Genomic DNA, 15,864 nt, shown 5'->3' on the forward strand with positions numbered 1-15,864 from the left:
ACCCCCTATTATCTCATATTTTACTTTTTTTTATGTAACAGGTAGGCGGACCGGCAAATGGGCCACCTGTTGTTAAGTGGTCACCACCGTCCATAGACAATGGCGCTGTAAGAAATATTAACCATTCCTTACATCACCATTGCGGTACCAACCTTGGGAACTAAGATGTTATGTCCCTTGGGCCTGTCTCACACTTTAAACCCGAACACAACAATAAAAAAATATTGCTGCTTGGCGACAGAATATCTCATGAGTGGTACCTACCTAGACGGGCTTACACAAGGCCCTACCACCAAACAATATTTTTTGGTATTGTTATGTTTTTGCATAGCAGGAATGCACAATGCGGGTGAAACCGCGCCGCGCAGAGAGAAGTTATTCAACAGACGTTATGATTATTTCAAAAACGAAAGGTAATAAAATTTCAACGACTCAATAAAATAATATAAAAAAAGGTATCGACGCCGCCGATTAATAACAGTTGCGAAACAGAAAAACAAAGCCCGATAATTATTATGCTACCAAAGCGAGTTTGCGGAAGCCGCAGAACGAAATTTAATTTGCCCTGAACGCTGCATCAGAAATAAAGTTAAAACAGTCGCTGCAGTAGGCGGCAGTACGCTCAACTTCTAACGCAAATGAATAGAGAATGGGAAAAGTTCAGCTGAGAAAAATGATGTCCCAGTCGGCGACTGGGGCGCGGACTTCCCTTACCGTAACTCGATATTGTGGGAATCACCACATTAAGTTAAATTGAGGTGTTTTTCGATCGATAGAAATCTTATGTATTAATAGCGTAAGCCGATTTTTGTCCCAGAGATTTTGGGACGATGAGGATCGGAGGACTTTAAAGAGCTCCAGCCGTAGATGTGCAGAAAAATAAAGATTTTTCATTGCATTTTAGTAAATTGTTACGATTTAACAAGGAATTAATTTTAGAGAACGGAAAAAAGTTACTGACCGGTTAGAGAGCGTTACTACGGCTGTATAAGAAAAAAAAAAAATTTAAAACGTAAAGAAAATTAAAGTAAACTTCAATTGTAACTGAACTAATGATGAGTGACTTGCAGTTTACAATTAAATTAAATCAAAACAAAGCCTGTCATAGGTTTCGAAATTCCTAAAAAATATTTCGAATAAACGCGAAGTTTCTCAGGAGACCCACTTGTTATCATAATCAACATAATTCATTACTAATGTTAAATAACAAATAGTCAAACATTTTCCACTTAAAGACACGCATATATTCACACACACTCACACACACATACAATACTTCACACTTGTGTTCAATTTAGTCGATGCCTTATTGGTACTTCCCCCTAACTAACTATTCTGCCATCAAAGGATAATACATTGTATTGCTGTGTTCTGGTCTGAAGCCGGTGGTGACAGGAACTAAATATCTTAGGTCCATGGTTCGCGGTGCATTTACGATGCAAAATGAGGAACATACTTAGCGTTTGACTTCTTATCATCGTTAAATTAAGTATATTTAATTTACATTTATATATATAATAAATCATTATTTTTATATATAGAACAGGATTATAATGTAAATAATCTTTTATATAGAGCGAAAGTAACACGGTCTGTTTACCTGTGAATGTGTTGTCCTTTCAAGGCCAAGCCACCGAACTTTATTTGATGAAATTGAGTATGAAGCAAGCTTGAACTCCAAGTAAGGACATGGGCTTTCTAGTCCTAACACCCTACGAACAACCCCTAAAATGTAAGTGGAGCCGAGAGCGACAACTAGTACCAAATTTTTAAACATTTTACACTCTAGCATACGTATACATACAAGTTCACACAAATGTGTGCCACGCGCAAACACGCACTACCAAAAACTAATTGTGTATATTATACGTATTTATTACCGTAATTATTTATTTATATATTCATATATGTGTTTATATTTATAGAAATCCTTATTAATTGTTAATGGTTTGAAGGTGGGCGTTGACAACAACACAAGTTTTATATAGATATTACCTACATAGATTCGAATTATTTATAGAATACGTAACATTTGAAGCTCGCATGCTTCTATATGTGGGCAGGTAAGACGGTATAATTACAGGACCGAACATCATAGATCTTGGTTAGCGATGTATTCACGACGCAAGATACATACTCGTTTGCCTACTTTAAAAAAAAAAAAAAACAAAATCTATCTTCAGATATTATGTCAGATGAAAGATTATCAATATTAGGGACTTAGCTTTACACGGCTCCAGTCGAAGTATATATGACAAAGTCACTTCATTCAGATAGTTCGAAAGCGAGTCATTAAACCGAATGAAACGTGCGACAATAAGAACTTTGTTTTATGGCTTTACTTCACAAACAGTTAAATAAAAACGAAGAAGTATTCACAGCTCACCGTTTTTGCCATTTGCGCTGACCCCGTGTCTGGGTACTGGATTAGGGCTTGAAATGAATCTGAAAAAGAAATGCATTAATGTTTAAAATGTTCACAAATAGTGCACAGTTTTGATTATTTCATTTGAAAAACGTGCGACAATTAATTACAAGTAAAGTCACACGGCGTTAATGGCCCACTGGGCTCCTATACTTAAGAAAGTTTACTTGTAAGGATCTTTGGAAAAAAAATGTGGCACAACATCATCGAACATATTGAAGTTTCCTCCACCGAACACGATATGAATTATAAACACATATAAAGCGTACGAAAACAGAGATTTAAATTCATATTTTTTATTACTTATCGAAATGTATTTGTTAAAAAAAAATGGTTCGCTAATAACACAATTGTTGGTTAAATATCCTAACAAACGTTGCCGTGCAACAAATTGTTCAAGCTTGTACGAAAGTTAAAATAATTTAGAACAACGTCATTGAACGTAGAATTAAGAAAGGAAATCACAAAACGCTATTGTTTTATATAAAAAGGTTTATACGTTTGTGAACTGGCACGTACAGGTATTATAAAAATACAAATATTTTTTTAGTATGTTTCAATTATCGAATGAGGAATGCGAACAAAATGAAACCGTTTAATAAAATCGGATTGGTATTAAAGTAGGATCTTACAATCGCCATATTACAGGATTCAATTAAATCTCACCGATAAGAACCGGCAAGAAAACTTAATGGTTATTTAATTTATCTTAAACGACATAAGCTTGCATACAATCAAATTTATTTTGTATATAATATAATTGGTTTTTTGTAAATAATATAATCTATACATTAAACGTCGTTCTACAGTCATGTTAGTTCGTATTAAATTTCTCAAGATGCTAATGTAATGAAACACTTGTTCATTAAGTGTTGAATCTTTGTCAGGTAATACCGTGTTCGCTCAAACAAGGTGAAATTGCCACCGAACGTGGAGCGCTATGAAATCCCACTCTACGAGAGTTTGTTTAGCCTCAGGTGTACCGCAGCTATTTTATCATCTACAACACTCTAACGAATATGCGAAACAAGTTTTATGTATTTTTGCCCCCATCTTAAACTCGACGAGCATTAATTGATACGTTCCACTCACTCGATACGAAGTTTTGAATGTTCGGGTTGATATATGTTTATTTATTGGGCTGCAGTCAAAGGTTTATATTTCAAATGTTATTATTATATAAATATCGATGTAGACACATATAGCAGTTGATTACATTTTTTTTTTGGCATAAGAGTAAACGTATCTAACAAATAAAAATATATATATATTTGAACGTCGAAAAAAATATACTTTTATACCATATTAAGGGAGATTATTAAAATAAAAGAAAAACACAACACAAGAAAAACTCTCGTAAGTAATATTCTTTGAAAATATTATCACTTTTCCTTTTTTTTTTTTCTTACAATTTTCCAAAGTTATAAAGTATATAATATAGATTCACTCAAATTCACCCTTAAGAATGTCGAAGGAAATGAAAAGTAAGGGGCTGTCTCCTCATACATAGTTAAAAGCTCTTTAAGGCTTATATTTTTTACGTTCGTCGTTTCGATCTAACCTATCAAAAGAAATATCCCAAAATCGCGTTTTACATAGAATAGCTTCAAATAAGAATATAAAAATGAATCCTCAGATGTCTATTTGAAAGGTAAGCTATAGTGTGTCTCGTGAAATTATGTTTAATAATAATAATAAATACTTCTCGTATAAGCGAGATCTCACAGTGGCGTAATAATTTACAGTTGAGCGAATCTGGTGTCTAATTATAGTCGGAGAACCGTAATGTATATCAGCAGGTTATCATAACCTAACTAAGATCATCCAGGCATTTGTTGGTAAGAAATTAAATTAATAAGAAAACATGTAGCGGCGATTCTTCACCAGCCAAGGTATACAGAGCCACAAAACACAACCGTGGGCGTTATAAAGTGTTTTATGTTGTATTAAACACTCACAAACACTCATTTTAGCGTTTAAAACAAAACTTTCCAAGAATATGTCAGACGCGTACAATCGTATGTCTATCGAAACATTTTTTATACAGCATTCGAATAAATGGGATAAAGGCGACTGAATAAATAATGAAAAATAAAAATATACGTACGCTATTTATACTAAATATGGTAGTAAATTTAATCTAAACAATGTTTATATATGTACTTAAGTACATAGTAGACCTTAAGGTCTAGAAAATTACAAGCAAGGGCAACTAAACTGGCCGCATACAGGAGTCTTTTCCAATGACATACCTATCAGCTACTTCATTTATTTTATGACGTCATCATGACGATATGACGTTATGGGATTGCCCAAGGGAAACTATTCAACTACGCAGGATATTATAGTGTTCAAGTGTGTGTGCGCAAATATAGGTACACTGTTCATTTCTTTCACTTTTATATTTCGATAGGAAGGCGAATCCGAAGATGAATGATAATTATGATACGTTCTTAAAATTTATTATTAATCTTAAAAACATCTAAATATATAAAGCGACAATATTAGCTTAAGCGAATGTCAATAAAATAATAGAGTAAATAAAATCAAAGTGGATTGAACGAAAATCTTGCGACGAAAATTTCGTTATTTTTAACAATAACCGGAACGGAAGTTTTTAAAGCGTTTCTTTGCCCGGTTACCCTTTATTCGAATTTATTTATTCGAGATAAAATATTCGAGGGCTAATTCAATAACGATGCTCCGATTGTGTACAAGAAATTTAAATGATTCCAATCAATTTCTACGGGATGTTTTTTCATTAAAAATTCAAGTTGTATAGGCAATTATTTTAACCCGACTGCATTGAAACAATGTTTTTGTGTATGTTTTGTTGTTCATTGCTAGTTACTAGCTCTTAAATAGTTATCTTTTTGTTTTAGCTAGTATTCATATCCTCAAATTCAAATGTAGTACTTGGTGGTAGGGCTTTGTGCAAGCCCGTCTGGGTAGGTACCGACCACTCATCAGATATTCTACCGCCAAATAACAGTACTCTGTATTATTGTGTTCCGGTTAGAAGGGTGAGTGAGCCAGTGTAATCACAGGCACAAGACATAACATCTTAGTTCCCAAGGTTGGTGGCGCATGGGTGATGTGAGGAATGGTTAATATTTCTTACAGCGCCTTTGTCTATGGGCGGTGGTGACCACTTGCCATCAGGTGGCCCATAAAAAAAAAAAAAATTAAACATCTATAATTGAAAAAGTAATAATATTTCACTTTGGCAATTAATTTTGTATTTGATTTGATTGTTTTCATTTAAATGAAAGTTCAGCACACTTAACAGGAATTAAAAATGCGTAAATTGAATTCCCTAATCGTCGTTTCACAGTGTAGAAACGCTTGCTTTCACGGTCTCCGCTATGTAAATTTAAGCGATGTCTCGTCTCTGCCCACCGACCGATTACAATATAATATGATATCTTAAATCTTGCCGCTTTGACTCGAGTGCTATGTCAAACTTGAATGCATTTTGGCTCGCAATTTAGGCGTCCTTTCATCCGGCGACGCCGAGGCTCTTGTGGAAAATAAAATAAGAAATCGTGAACTGTCTTTGAAGCGGACCCTTTATGGTATTCTGATATAATTTTATTTCAAGATTCATTATAAATAAATTACTAAAATATGATTTTGATATTTGAATATAGGATAGAATATTATTAATATTATATAAATGTGTGTGCACAAACACAGGTGTACTCTCTATTATCTCAATCTTTTACAACACGAGAGTTCGAGCAGAGAACCAACGGCTTTAGGAGCTTTCTGAGGCCTCATTATTGGCAGATTTATAAGCTTTATAAATGTGCCGTTTTTTAATATTACATCACAATTTATATTCTTTTCAGTTGTGATGTTACAAGATCATTTTCAACCATTTTTAAACAAACAATTACAAAACAAATAACAAACGTTATATTTTATGCTGCTAATATAATAGATGTGAAGGCGTGCATCTTAACCGATGATTTCGAGTTCAAACCCAGGCAAGGACCACTGAATATTCATGTGCTTATTTTTTGTTTATAATTCATCTCGTCGTCTCAGCTCGGTTAAGGAAAACATCGTGAGGAAACCTGCATCTGTCTAATTTCAACAAAATTCTGCCACATATGTATTCCACCAACCCGCATTGGAGTAGCGTGGTGGAATATGGTCCATACCTTCTCCTCAAAAGGAGAGGAGGCTTTAGCCCAGCACTGGGAAATTCACAGGCCGATAATGAAGGTGTTTACTCAATCACGCAAACACGGCTAGAATGATTTCGAGACAATTTGGAATAAACTTAGGTCATACTTGGGCGAATCCGAGAGCGGATACTAGCAATTAAGTTTTTTTTTTTTTAATATAGTGTCGATAGAGAAAGTAGCTGCTACACTATCCGATTCCTTAATACAATTATCTAATATTATTTCGTCCGTTAATAATGGTCGTGTCTTACGGTCAACGCCTCGTGTAAGAACAACGCGGGGCTTACCATCACACGTTACTAATCCCGGAACAAATCTCAATGAAGATCGCGGTAATCCTCACCCTCCCCTCTACCCCCTCGCTCGCCCTCACTCGATTGGCTTTATTAAGGTGTAGCAGCCCGCTACAATTATTATGCGTCCCCTGTTTGCGGTAGATGTCGTGTCTATGTTGGATTCCCGTAATTAAGGATTTCTGGCGACTGATATTTAGCGATCTTAGTGCTCGCTGTAAGCCGTAATATGTTGCAATGCTATTCAAGCGTGTTCGGATTTAACGATATTATGAGCCGCTATCTTGTGAACTATATCAAATGTGTTTGTTTGTTTACTATCATTTAATTTAAAATAGGAAGGCAAATAGGCCGTAATGAGTTTAAGCACCACTCATATCAATGCGTCACCGACTTCAGTAACTAAGATGTAACGTTCCTTGTACGTAACAGTATAAGCAATCACCCTTAAAACCGGACCAAAACAAAAGAAGCATACAAAGTATTACTGTTGTGCTACCACCCAGATCACCAACAAAGTATACATCGATCGATCGACAAGTGTTACATGTACAATGTACATGGCATGTAAAAAAAATTTTTTTTTTTTCAAGTATTACTTTAATTTAATTTTGTCATTTTTGTAATAAGTATAAAAAGTAAGTAGAAGTTTTCTTTCATTTAAGTTGAATCTATGCAATAATAATAATAATATTTCAGATAATTGAGAATTAAAATAATTGCTACTTAATCACTCCACGCAACCCGTGGTGGTTATAATACCTGACTAAAATTTGGAAATCATGTCACAATCAATCAAGAACTTCAGCGTCTTCACGGCGCAGTCATCAACTCACCAGAATAGCATTTGATGGATAGTTGGTGTCAGGCAAGCAACATACATGCGACCTCAAATAAGAGAAAAGACAATAACGACGACGACGTCACAAAATAAATTAATTAAATATTTAAGAATTTGTCGCGACAATTTGTGAAGTACCTCTCGTTTGTTAGTTGTAATATGATAAAAACTTAGGGAATATTCATTAGATTAACTCGCAAAACTTACGAAAGTAACAAGGAGAGACAACATGAATCCAAAATTGGTGACAACTCCTGAGCGGTTAAAGTTATAAAGCATTTTCGGCGGCCGCGTCGAATACGAAAACAAACACGAGAAACGACGAATATTGCAAAATATGAATTTAGAATTTACGTTTCAAGAACATTGAAAAGTTCACGGTTTGAAAAATATTATTTAACGTTTTTGATTTGTCTTATTTTGTTTAAAGATTGCAAATAACCTGACAGCGACGTCATCTTCGCCCGAAATCAAAATCAAAATATACTTCATTCGAGTAGGCTTTTGCAAGCACTTTTGAATCGTCATTTTTCATATTTTTATTAAACGTAGAGATACCACCCATTTGGAATGTAGATATCGAGAAGAACCGGTAAGAAACTAATTAGTTACTCCTTCATTTTACATTAAATATAACATTTTTTTTTTAAATTCAAAATCAACATTATATCTTCTAACACTAACATACTTTATAAATGACAATAATATCCCTGTTTAATTGTTTGTTTTTTGCCTCAAAATCTCTTTAAGGAATATAACAGATTAATTTGATGAGGTGTGGTAAATTAACAGATAAAAAGAAGGCGCTAATATCGCATGAGGCACCTGATGGTAAGTGGTCACAAATCCGCTATGCGTCTATGCTACCAAACTTGGAATATATGTTATTACGGTCCTTGTGCCTATAGTTACATTGGCTCACACATCCTGCAAACAACGATATAATATGTGATGAATGGATGATACCATTCAAACAGGCTTGCACAAAGCCATACCAAATGATTACGATGTTAAAAAAAAAAAGGTAAAGAAATTTATTAATCCACTTAAGTATCACCAACCAATATATTATAAGTTACTTAACTTTAGTCAGGATTTAGGAATTCAGCATCGAAAGTGTGTCTACGAGATGTGTTGTGTTCGCTTCCCACGAGACAGGATAATTGAAGTAGGGATTTATGTATATGTATCCGATCTACGATCTACTACGGTTGCTACGTATAAGGCTTTATACTGTAAAATCGGTATATTTGTTTGCACCAAGCAAAATTGCATGCCCAGTCGTTGCATTAGTTTATACAAATATATAAGACTAGCTGAGCCCGACTTGGACTTTCATACAAACTTCCAAACCCCGTTTTACCTCCTTAGGGGTGGAGTTTACTAAAATATGTTTATGCCATATAAGGAACCTACCTGTCAAATTTGTTGTTGTTTTGCTGTGTTATAGCTTTTGAGACTTCGTGAGTAGAATTTCGCTTTTATATATATAGATAGATATACAGACAAAATTAAAGCGTGGGGAAATGCAAAGCGCATTAACTTATATAATAATATTATATATTGAAACCTCATTCGGAACGCGCCGAATTTTCTGGTATAATATTTATGTATTTATGTACATTGGTTTATTAGTTTTTGACGTCTCTATATATATTCTATTATATATGTACATTCGTTCAGTGATTATTTATAATGAATCAATTTCTAAAGTGTAAAACTGGTTTTGTGTTAGATTCGAAATGAAATTATCCCAAAGGTTCATAATTGTACGGACTTAATACCGTTGCGCTATTAAGGCTTAAGACATATATTTAAAAAAAAAGTGAGTAGTATTTCATAATAAAACGGCAATAGACAGCGAAGTTTAATGTAAGTAAATTATTTTAATGGCAGCAGCACTTTAAATACTTGAAGCTAAATGGTTTAATGGCAACTAAGCGGTAACGGGCAAAGACAAAAGCTCTTAGAATTGGACAATGACGAATGCGGTAAAAAAGCAAATAGTTCGGAAGCGGTGCCCGGGTTGAACGATGTTCGGAAATTGGAAACACTGCATTAGCTGGCTACGTCGCGATACCGACGAATTATGAGCCTTCAGAACAGGATAATATCACTCCAATTAGGTAACCACGTAACACAAGACACACAACGATGTCCGTTCGTTATTGAATTAAAAATGAAAAATTCATAAACACTTATTTGTATAGAGAAACATCTGTCAAGTCCCGCGTTGTATTATTTAAGTGAAAAAACAACGAAGACAGAGCGATAAGCATTTCAAACAAACTAAACTACATTGAGTCGGGGAGAAGTTTTATTTTCACCGTTTTGAAAGCACATTTACAATTCTTTGAATTTTCCCAATAATAATGAATAAATAATAACGAAAACCTTCATAAAATATTATTATCTTATTTGAGATATTTGACAGGGGTCTGATAAACAAGCAAATGATGAAACGATTTTATTTAGTTGTAAACGCAATTCTTTAAAAGGGTATCTATGTTGGAAGCTCTTTAGAAGATTTTTTAAGACGTTTACTTAATAATTTAGACCGATACATTACTTTGTCGAGTTAATGTGTATTGATGTATCTATATGACTACCTCGTTGGTCTAGGATACGAGGCCACAGATTGCGAGCTGAACAAACTCTGATATTCATTATGGATTTGCGAAAAAAGGCGTTTTGAAAGTCTACGAAGCTGTTATCGGAACTTTGCAAGTAAAATCAAAGTGGTTAAGTAGGATAATGTTGTATTGTAAATAAAGACATATCAATAAACTGTTAGTAGTTCACAATATATCTGAGCTACGTAAATTCAAGGTTAGTTTACCTTCATTCCTTCTTTAATTGGAATAGTATTGTTTGCACAAGGGACATAACATTGATGGTGGAAGGGACGGATAACATTTCTTGCAGTGCCGAAGCGGAACAATTTATTTTCCGACAGAATTACAGCTGCAATTTTTTTTAATATGACTTTGAACAAAGGTGAAAGACGATATGGTTAGAAAGAATGTTACTTGTGAGATGACGTCCGACAGAGAAGTATGGAAGAAGAAGACGTGCTGCGCCGACCCCAAGTAAAATTGGGATAAGGGCAGGAGGATGATGATAACTTTGAACGAAGGGCGTGCAATGAGAAGGAGATAGATCGCTTGACTCGATGCTGTTTGTATTATTCATATCTAATTATAGATTTTTATAGTTAACGAGGAAAACCGTAACGATATGAGTGGTTAGATATATTTACGCTGAGCAAACCATCCCCGTATGACGATAATTGTTAGTTAATTAATCTCAAGATTTCAGTATTGTTCTAAAGATATATCTTAGTTCAAAACTGAGCAAAACAGTATGATTAGGTATTTACGAAGTTTATAATTAGCTGAAAGTGAGCAATACACAGCGCGCCACACAGCCGTGGGCAAAGCTTATCAAATATGTACCTTCCTACCTGCGTGCCTCCTGTGTACCGGATTTATTTAGGATATGCATGAGGGTACGATTTAAATTTTAAACGGATTGCGCCCTTGGATTTTAGACCGTTATGTTTGGTAAATCTATTACTAGTATACGCAATCTAAGTTTTATCTTTATGTTTCAATTTGACAGTTCTCTTAGTTTATGGAAGATTTGAAACAAGGTTTTCTTATAAAGTTCGTCCTCTGTCATTATGAATACGAAAGTTTGTAAGTACAAAAACTTGGGAGCAAACCGCCAAGCAAATGCTTGTATTAATATAGTGGGTTATAGTAAATACTGCTCTGAATTGTATTTAGGAATGGTACTGGAAATTAAACATCATCACATTTGCACATCCACCTACGTATATAAAAAAAAAATCAAGTTATATTTATGTCTTATAGCTGTATGAAGTATGTAGCTTTCATAAGTATATAGATTATCCCAGTAAGATTATTCTAAAAGAAGGTCGTGTAGTTTTGTTGGTGTTGAATTCCTGTATCACGAAGACGCTAACGTTATTGGTAATTAAGGTAATTTAGATCGTAATTTAGTTACGTAATTACGTTGATGTACAAATGTCCCAGCGGCTAGAGTACGTGGATTAACGGAATATCGCGGGTTCGAAGCTAAGCGACAATGTGTTATAATTACGCTTAATCAGTGTTTAATTAAAATTGTGTGAAATTCATTTGCACAGCGGCGAAGGAAACTTCATGTGGACCCATATCGCAGGATCAGCATTGTGGATTAGTCTCTAAGCCTTTCTTTAGGCAGTGAAACGTTAACGCGTAACGAAACCATGATCATATCAACGAACAATACAAAATTGTTTAAGAAACAAATAAAAAAAAACAAAACTTACTGTTCTTAGTGAAGGTTACGATCTTGAGCACTTTCCCGTATCGCTGGAAGATCGAATAGAGCACGTCGAGTACTATCGGGTACAGCATGTGCTCAATGATGACGCGCAGCACTGTGTTGGGCCCGCCCTGCGAAAAGAAAACATCATTAAAGATATTTTAGATAACATTCTTTTATCTGCTTAGATCTTAGATAATAAGCGGCTTCTATTTTATCTAGTGTCTCAATAGAATGACCATCATCGGTTCAATGAAAAATCATATTGGTAGTGTATCGATTATTACATTAATAGCCTGTAAATTTTCCCACTGCTGGGCTAAGGCCTCCTCTTCCTTTAGGGAGAAGGTTTAGAGCATATTCCACTACGCTGCTCCAATGCGGTTTGGTGGAACCAATGCGGGTTGACCGATTATTATGATTGTTTTATTTATTCAGCCAAACTTAATAATCATACACGAGCTATATATTCGTATAAACTTGCCAATTATAAAGTCATCTTTTTTTTTAATGATTCGCTTGATACGGAAAGTCATCGTGAATGTGTACAGCTGTTAATATACTTTATAAAAGTACACCGAGACAAATACGTCTACTACTGGATAAATTTCCCCCAACTAACGCTTTCACCCAATCCGAATTATAGAATCCCAAAAATTGATTGATTACTATAGAAAATCTGAAATGTGTCCCATTCGACCATCCTACTGGAATAAGTTACGTCTCCTCACGAGATCATTTATATTTTTTAATAGATATAAAAGAGCTAAGCGAAACCCGTTTAATTATATTTAAACTGTAAACAGCATGTATTTAATACAATAACAAGGCGGAAGTCTGGGAGAGTGCAAAGAAGGTTTATTACGCGATTATCATCAGATTGTTGTTGCAAAGTATTTAGCGGTGTCGGGAGTATGAGCCAGTTTGCATAGTAAACAATTTTTACTTTCGCCTCACAAGTACCATCAATTTATATCTCGGCCGCATTAACTCCCACTAGACTCGAAATCTGATTAACAGTATGGGCTTGTAATATTTAAGATGGTCTCTTGTAATCAGCTTTGCTTCGGTTTAGTACTAAATAGATAATCTTCTTTGCTTTACGTCACCCACAGGCGACGTTAATGTAAGATTTAATACCTCGAATGTATAGCGAGCCATTATCGTGATATATTATGTTATTAAGAAACTAAATCACATTTGAAGTTCATTTCGCTCGCTGTTTCACGAATTTCGGGGCTACACGCATTGACTCATATCGTCGTAACTTATTTTTAATGGAATCAGCCGTAACATATAATAATAATTACTATACTTTAAGCCGCGAACGAAACGAATATTTTCATCTTCTGTATTTTCAACACGCGTTGATATAAAACAACGCCATGTGCTTGAATCAAGATAGGAAGACTTTGTCAAATATTTTGACGAAGTTTTGCGTTCGTTTTGGTGCGTTCAAAAGACATAGTTCTAACTTTTAAGTTTAAATATATCTGCTTATTATTTTTAGCACATTTCATTGGGAATTTCAAGATTTTGAACTATATTTTAACTGCCTCGTTGGTGGGTAGATCCCGAGGTCGATTCGAAGTCGAAGCTATTGAGGATTCTGTCAAAGACCTTCAGACAGTTCGAAGTTAGGATGTTTAACACTCACGTTCTGAGTGCACATGAGAAAAAAGCAAGGAAAGATTTGGTCTCGCACCTGTTGTTTCTGCTATCATATCAGATTATAAGGTATCAAGTGAAAACCACTGTGTTTACCTATACACAGTCATGTGCAATGATAGTCATTACAAATGGGAAGTATAATACTTCCCGCTCAATTCGCTATTGGATTGCTACATGGTTTTATTTCAAAAAGTAATATTTTTTTTAAATTTCATCAATAGGCGGACGGGCAAACGAACCACTTAATGGTAAGTGGCCACCACTGCTTATGGACTTTTGAGCAATATGAAATCTTAATCATTTCCTACAATGCGCCACCAATTCTGGGAACTGAGATGTTAAGTCCCTCGTGCCTGGAGTTACACTAGCTCAGTCAAGCTTCAAAGTTGTACACAATTTCTGCGTGGCGGTATATGTTCTCTGCTACCTATCCAGACGGTCTAGCACAAAAAACCCTACTACCAAGAGAGTAGTAAAATAAATTTAAAATTTGAATGAATACAAGTCCTGATCGCATGGTTATCATATATTTCGATACTTTTATTGAGATTTCAAAACAGTTTAGAACAGAATAAAACTGTAACTGTATTCAATATGGACCTATATTATTATTTTCACTTAGTTATATTAATTTAATAGGTAAATTTCTGTCAATAAAGTGGCCTGATGACCGTATCCAGGTCATTACTAAAATCGTTTGAACGACTACATTTAGTATATAAATATATTTTAATCTATAATAATAATAATAGTATTTTGTAAATTACATACAGTCATTACCTGTATTTCAGTGCCACCATTTGCAGGTTGAAGCGCTGCGCCCGCGCCGGCAACGAGCGCTGCGCCCGCACTGTTTGAAATTGCCTGTGCGGCCTGAAGCGCCGCCTGCGCTGACGCCGACTACGGAAAATGAAATATAAAATACTATTTAATCTGTTTTACACAATCTATTGAATTTATCTAATGATGGATTGTTGTATAAATGACCATGCTCTTTAGTTAAACTATGAGTTTTTTTTTTTTAATTTATTGTTAGAATACAGGCGAAAGGGCTACCCGAAAGGGGCCCATTAAAATTAGCATTATACGAGGTATAAATTATTCCTAATATTGTCAATACGCCGATAGCATTGGGATCTAGTATTCTAAGTCCCTTGTGCCTTTAATTACACGATCTCATTCATCCTACCCGAAACACAGAAATATTAATCAGTATTGCTGTTACGCGGTAGAATAATTGATGAGTGGATCTCTAACTCAGGCCGCACAAAGGCCTGTGACAAAATTATTGACTAACGTTATACCCTTACTAGTTTACTCAGATCAATACTACCTATTCAGTATAAATAATATCCTATTTAATCCATAAAACTACGATATAATTGTTAAATAAAAAGAACTATACATATATCTATGTATAACAAGGATCAGACATAACATCTCATAAATATAATATGACCAGAATTAATAGTAAGTTTAAATGGAGAATTGTATGACAGGAAAAGCATTGCCTTTACAAATCTCTTTTTACAACAAGCTCGGGTCATATAAGAGTACATTATTACATAGAATAAACAACATTAGAGTCACGTAAAAATAAATATGTCCACTTATCTCCCATAAGTCGGAGCACAATGGAACGCAATGGAAGTTATCTCTCACACACCTTGGACTGCCCTTAGAGCACGAGATAACATTGACCGCCGCAAACAAAGGGCACCCATAAACTAAATAAAACTTATTCTGTATCGTCGGGAAATTCGTTATTTTCTTAGAAACAGCAAGTTGAAGATGAGAACTGGACTTCACGTTGACGAGATTACGTGAAAGGGAGATTTGTTTGAAACAAAAAATGAACTTGTATCCGAAAACTTTTGCATACAAAACTACACTCTAGTGTTCGCATCGCTTTAATAAATTTATTTAAAGTGTAACGCGATCAAAATGCAACTAAAGAGTTAAAGTAAATACAACGCATTGGTGAAAGACATTATGACCGCACAGGCCGGCACTCTGTGATCCTATATTTTCCATGGCTTTGTGCCCGACGACAAGTTGACAAGCGTGCAGGCCAGACGCAAAAATAAGGCTTTAAACGTGTCACTGTAA

General features: G+C 34.8%; 1 protein-coding gene across 6 annotated transcripts in view; it reads right to left on the reverse strand.

The window, feature by feature from the left end:
* Positions 1–15,864, reverse strand: part of LOC125064335 (polypyrimidine tract-binding protein 1) — a 275,845-nt gene that overhangs the window by 15,894 nt on the left and 244,087 nt on the right. For 5 of the 6 annotated variants that reach the window (XM_047671320.1, XM_047671322.1, XM_047671324.1 and 2 more), the window contains 3 exons: positions 14,527–14,655; positions 12,089–12,215; positions 2,387–2,445 (listed from right to left, as the gene is read on the reverse strand). In XM_047671320.1, coding sequence (XP_047527276.1) covers positions 2,387–2,445; positions 12,089–12,215; positions 14,527–14,655 — 315 coding nt within the window. The remainder of the gene's footprint in view (positions 1–2,386; positions 2,446–12,088; positions 12,216–14,526; positions 14,656–15,864) is intronic. The other variant, XM_047671318.1, reaches the window with a different exon arrangement.

The sequence above is a fragment of the Vanessa atalanta genome, chromosome 5 (assembly GCF_905147765.1).
Source record: "Vanessa atalanta chromosome 5, ilVanAtal1.2, whole genome shotgun sequence".
NCBI classification, from domain to species: Eukaryota; Metazoa; Arthropoda; class Insecta; order Lepidoptera; family Nymphalidae; genus Vanessa; species Vanessa atalanta.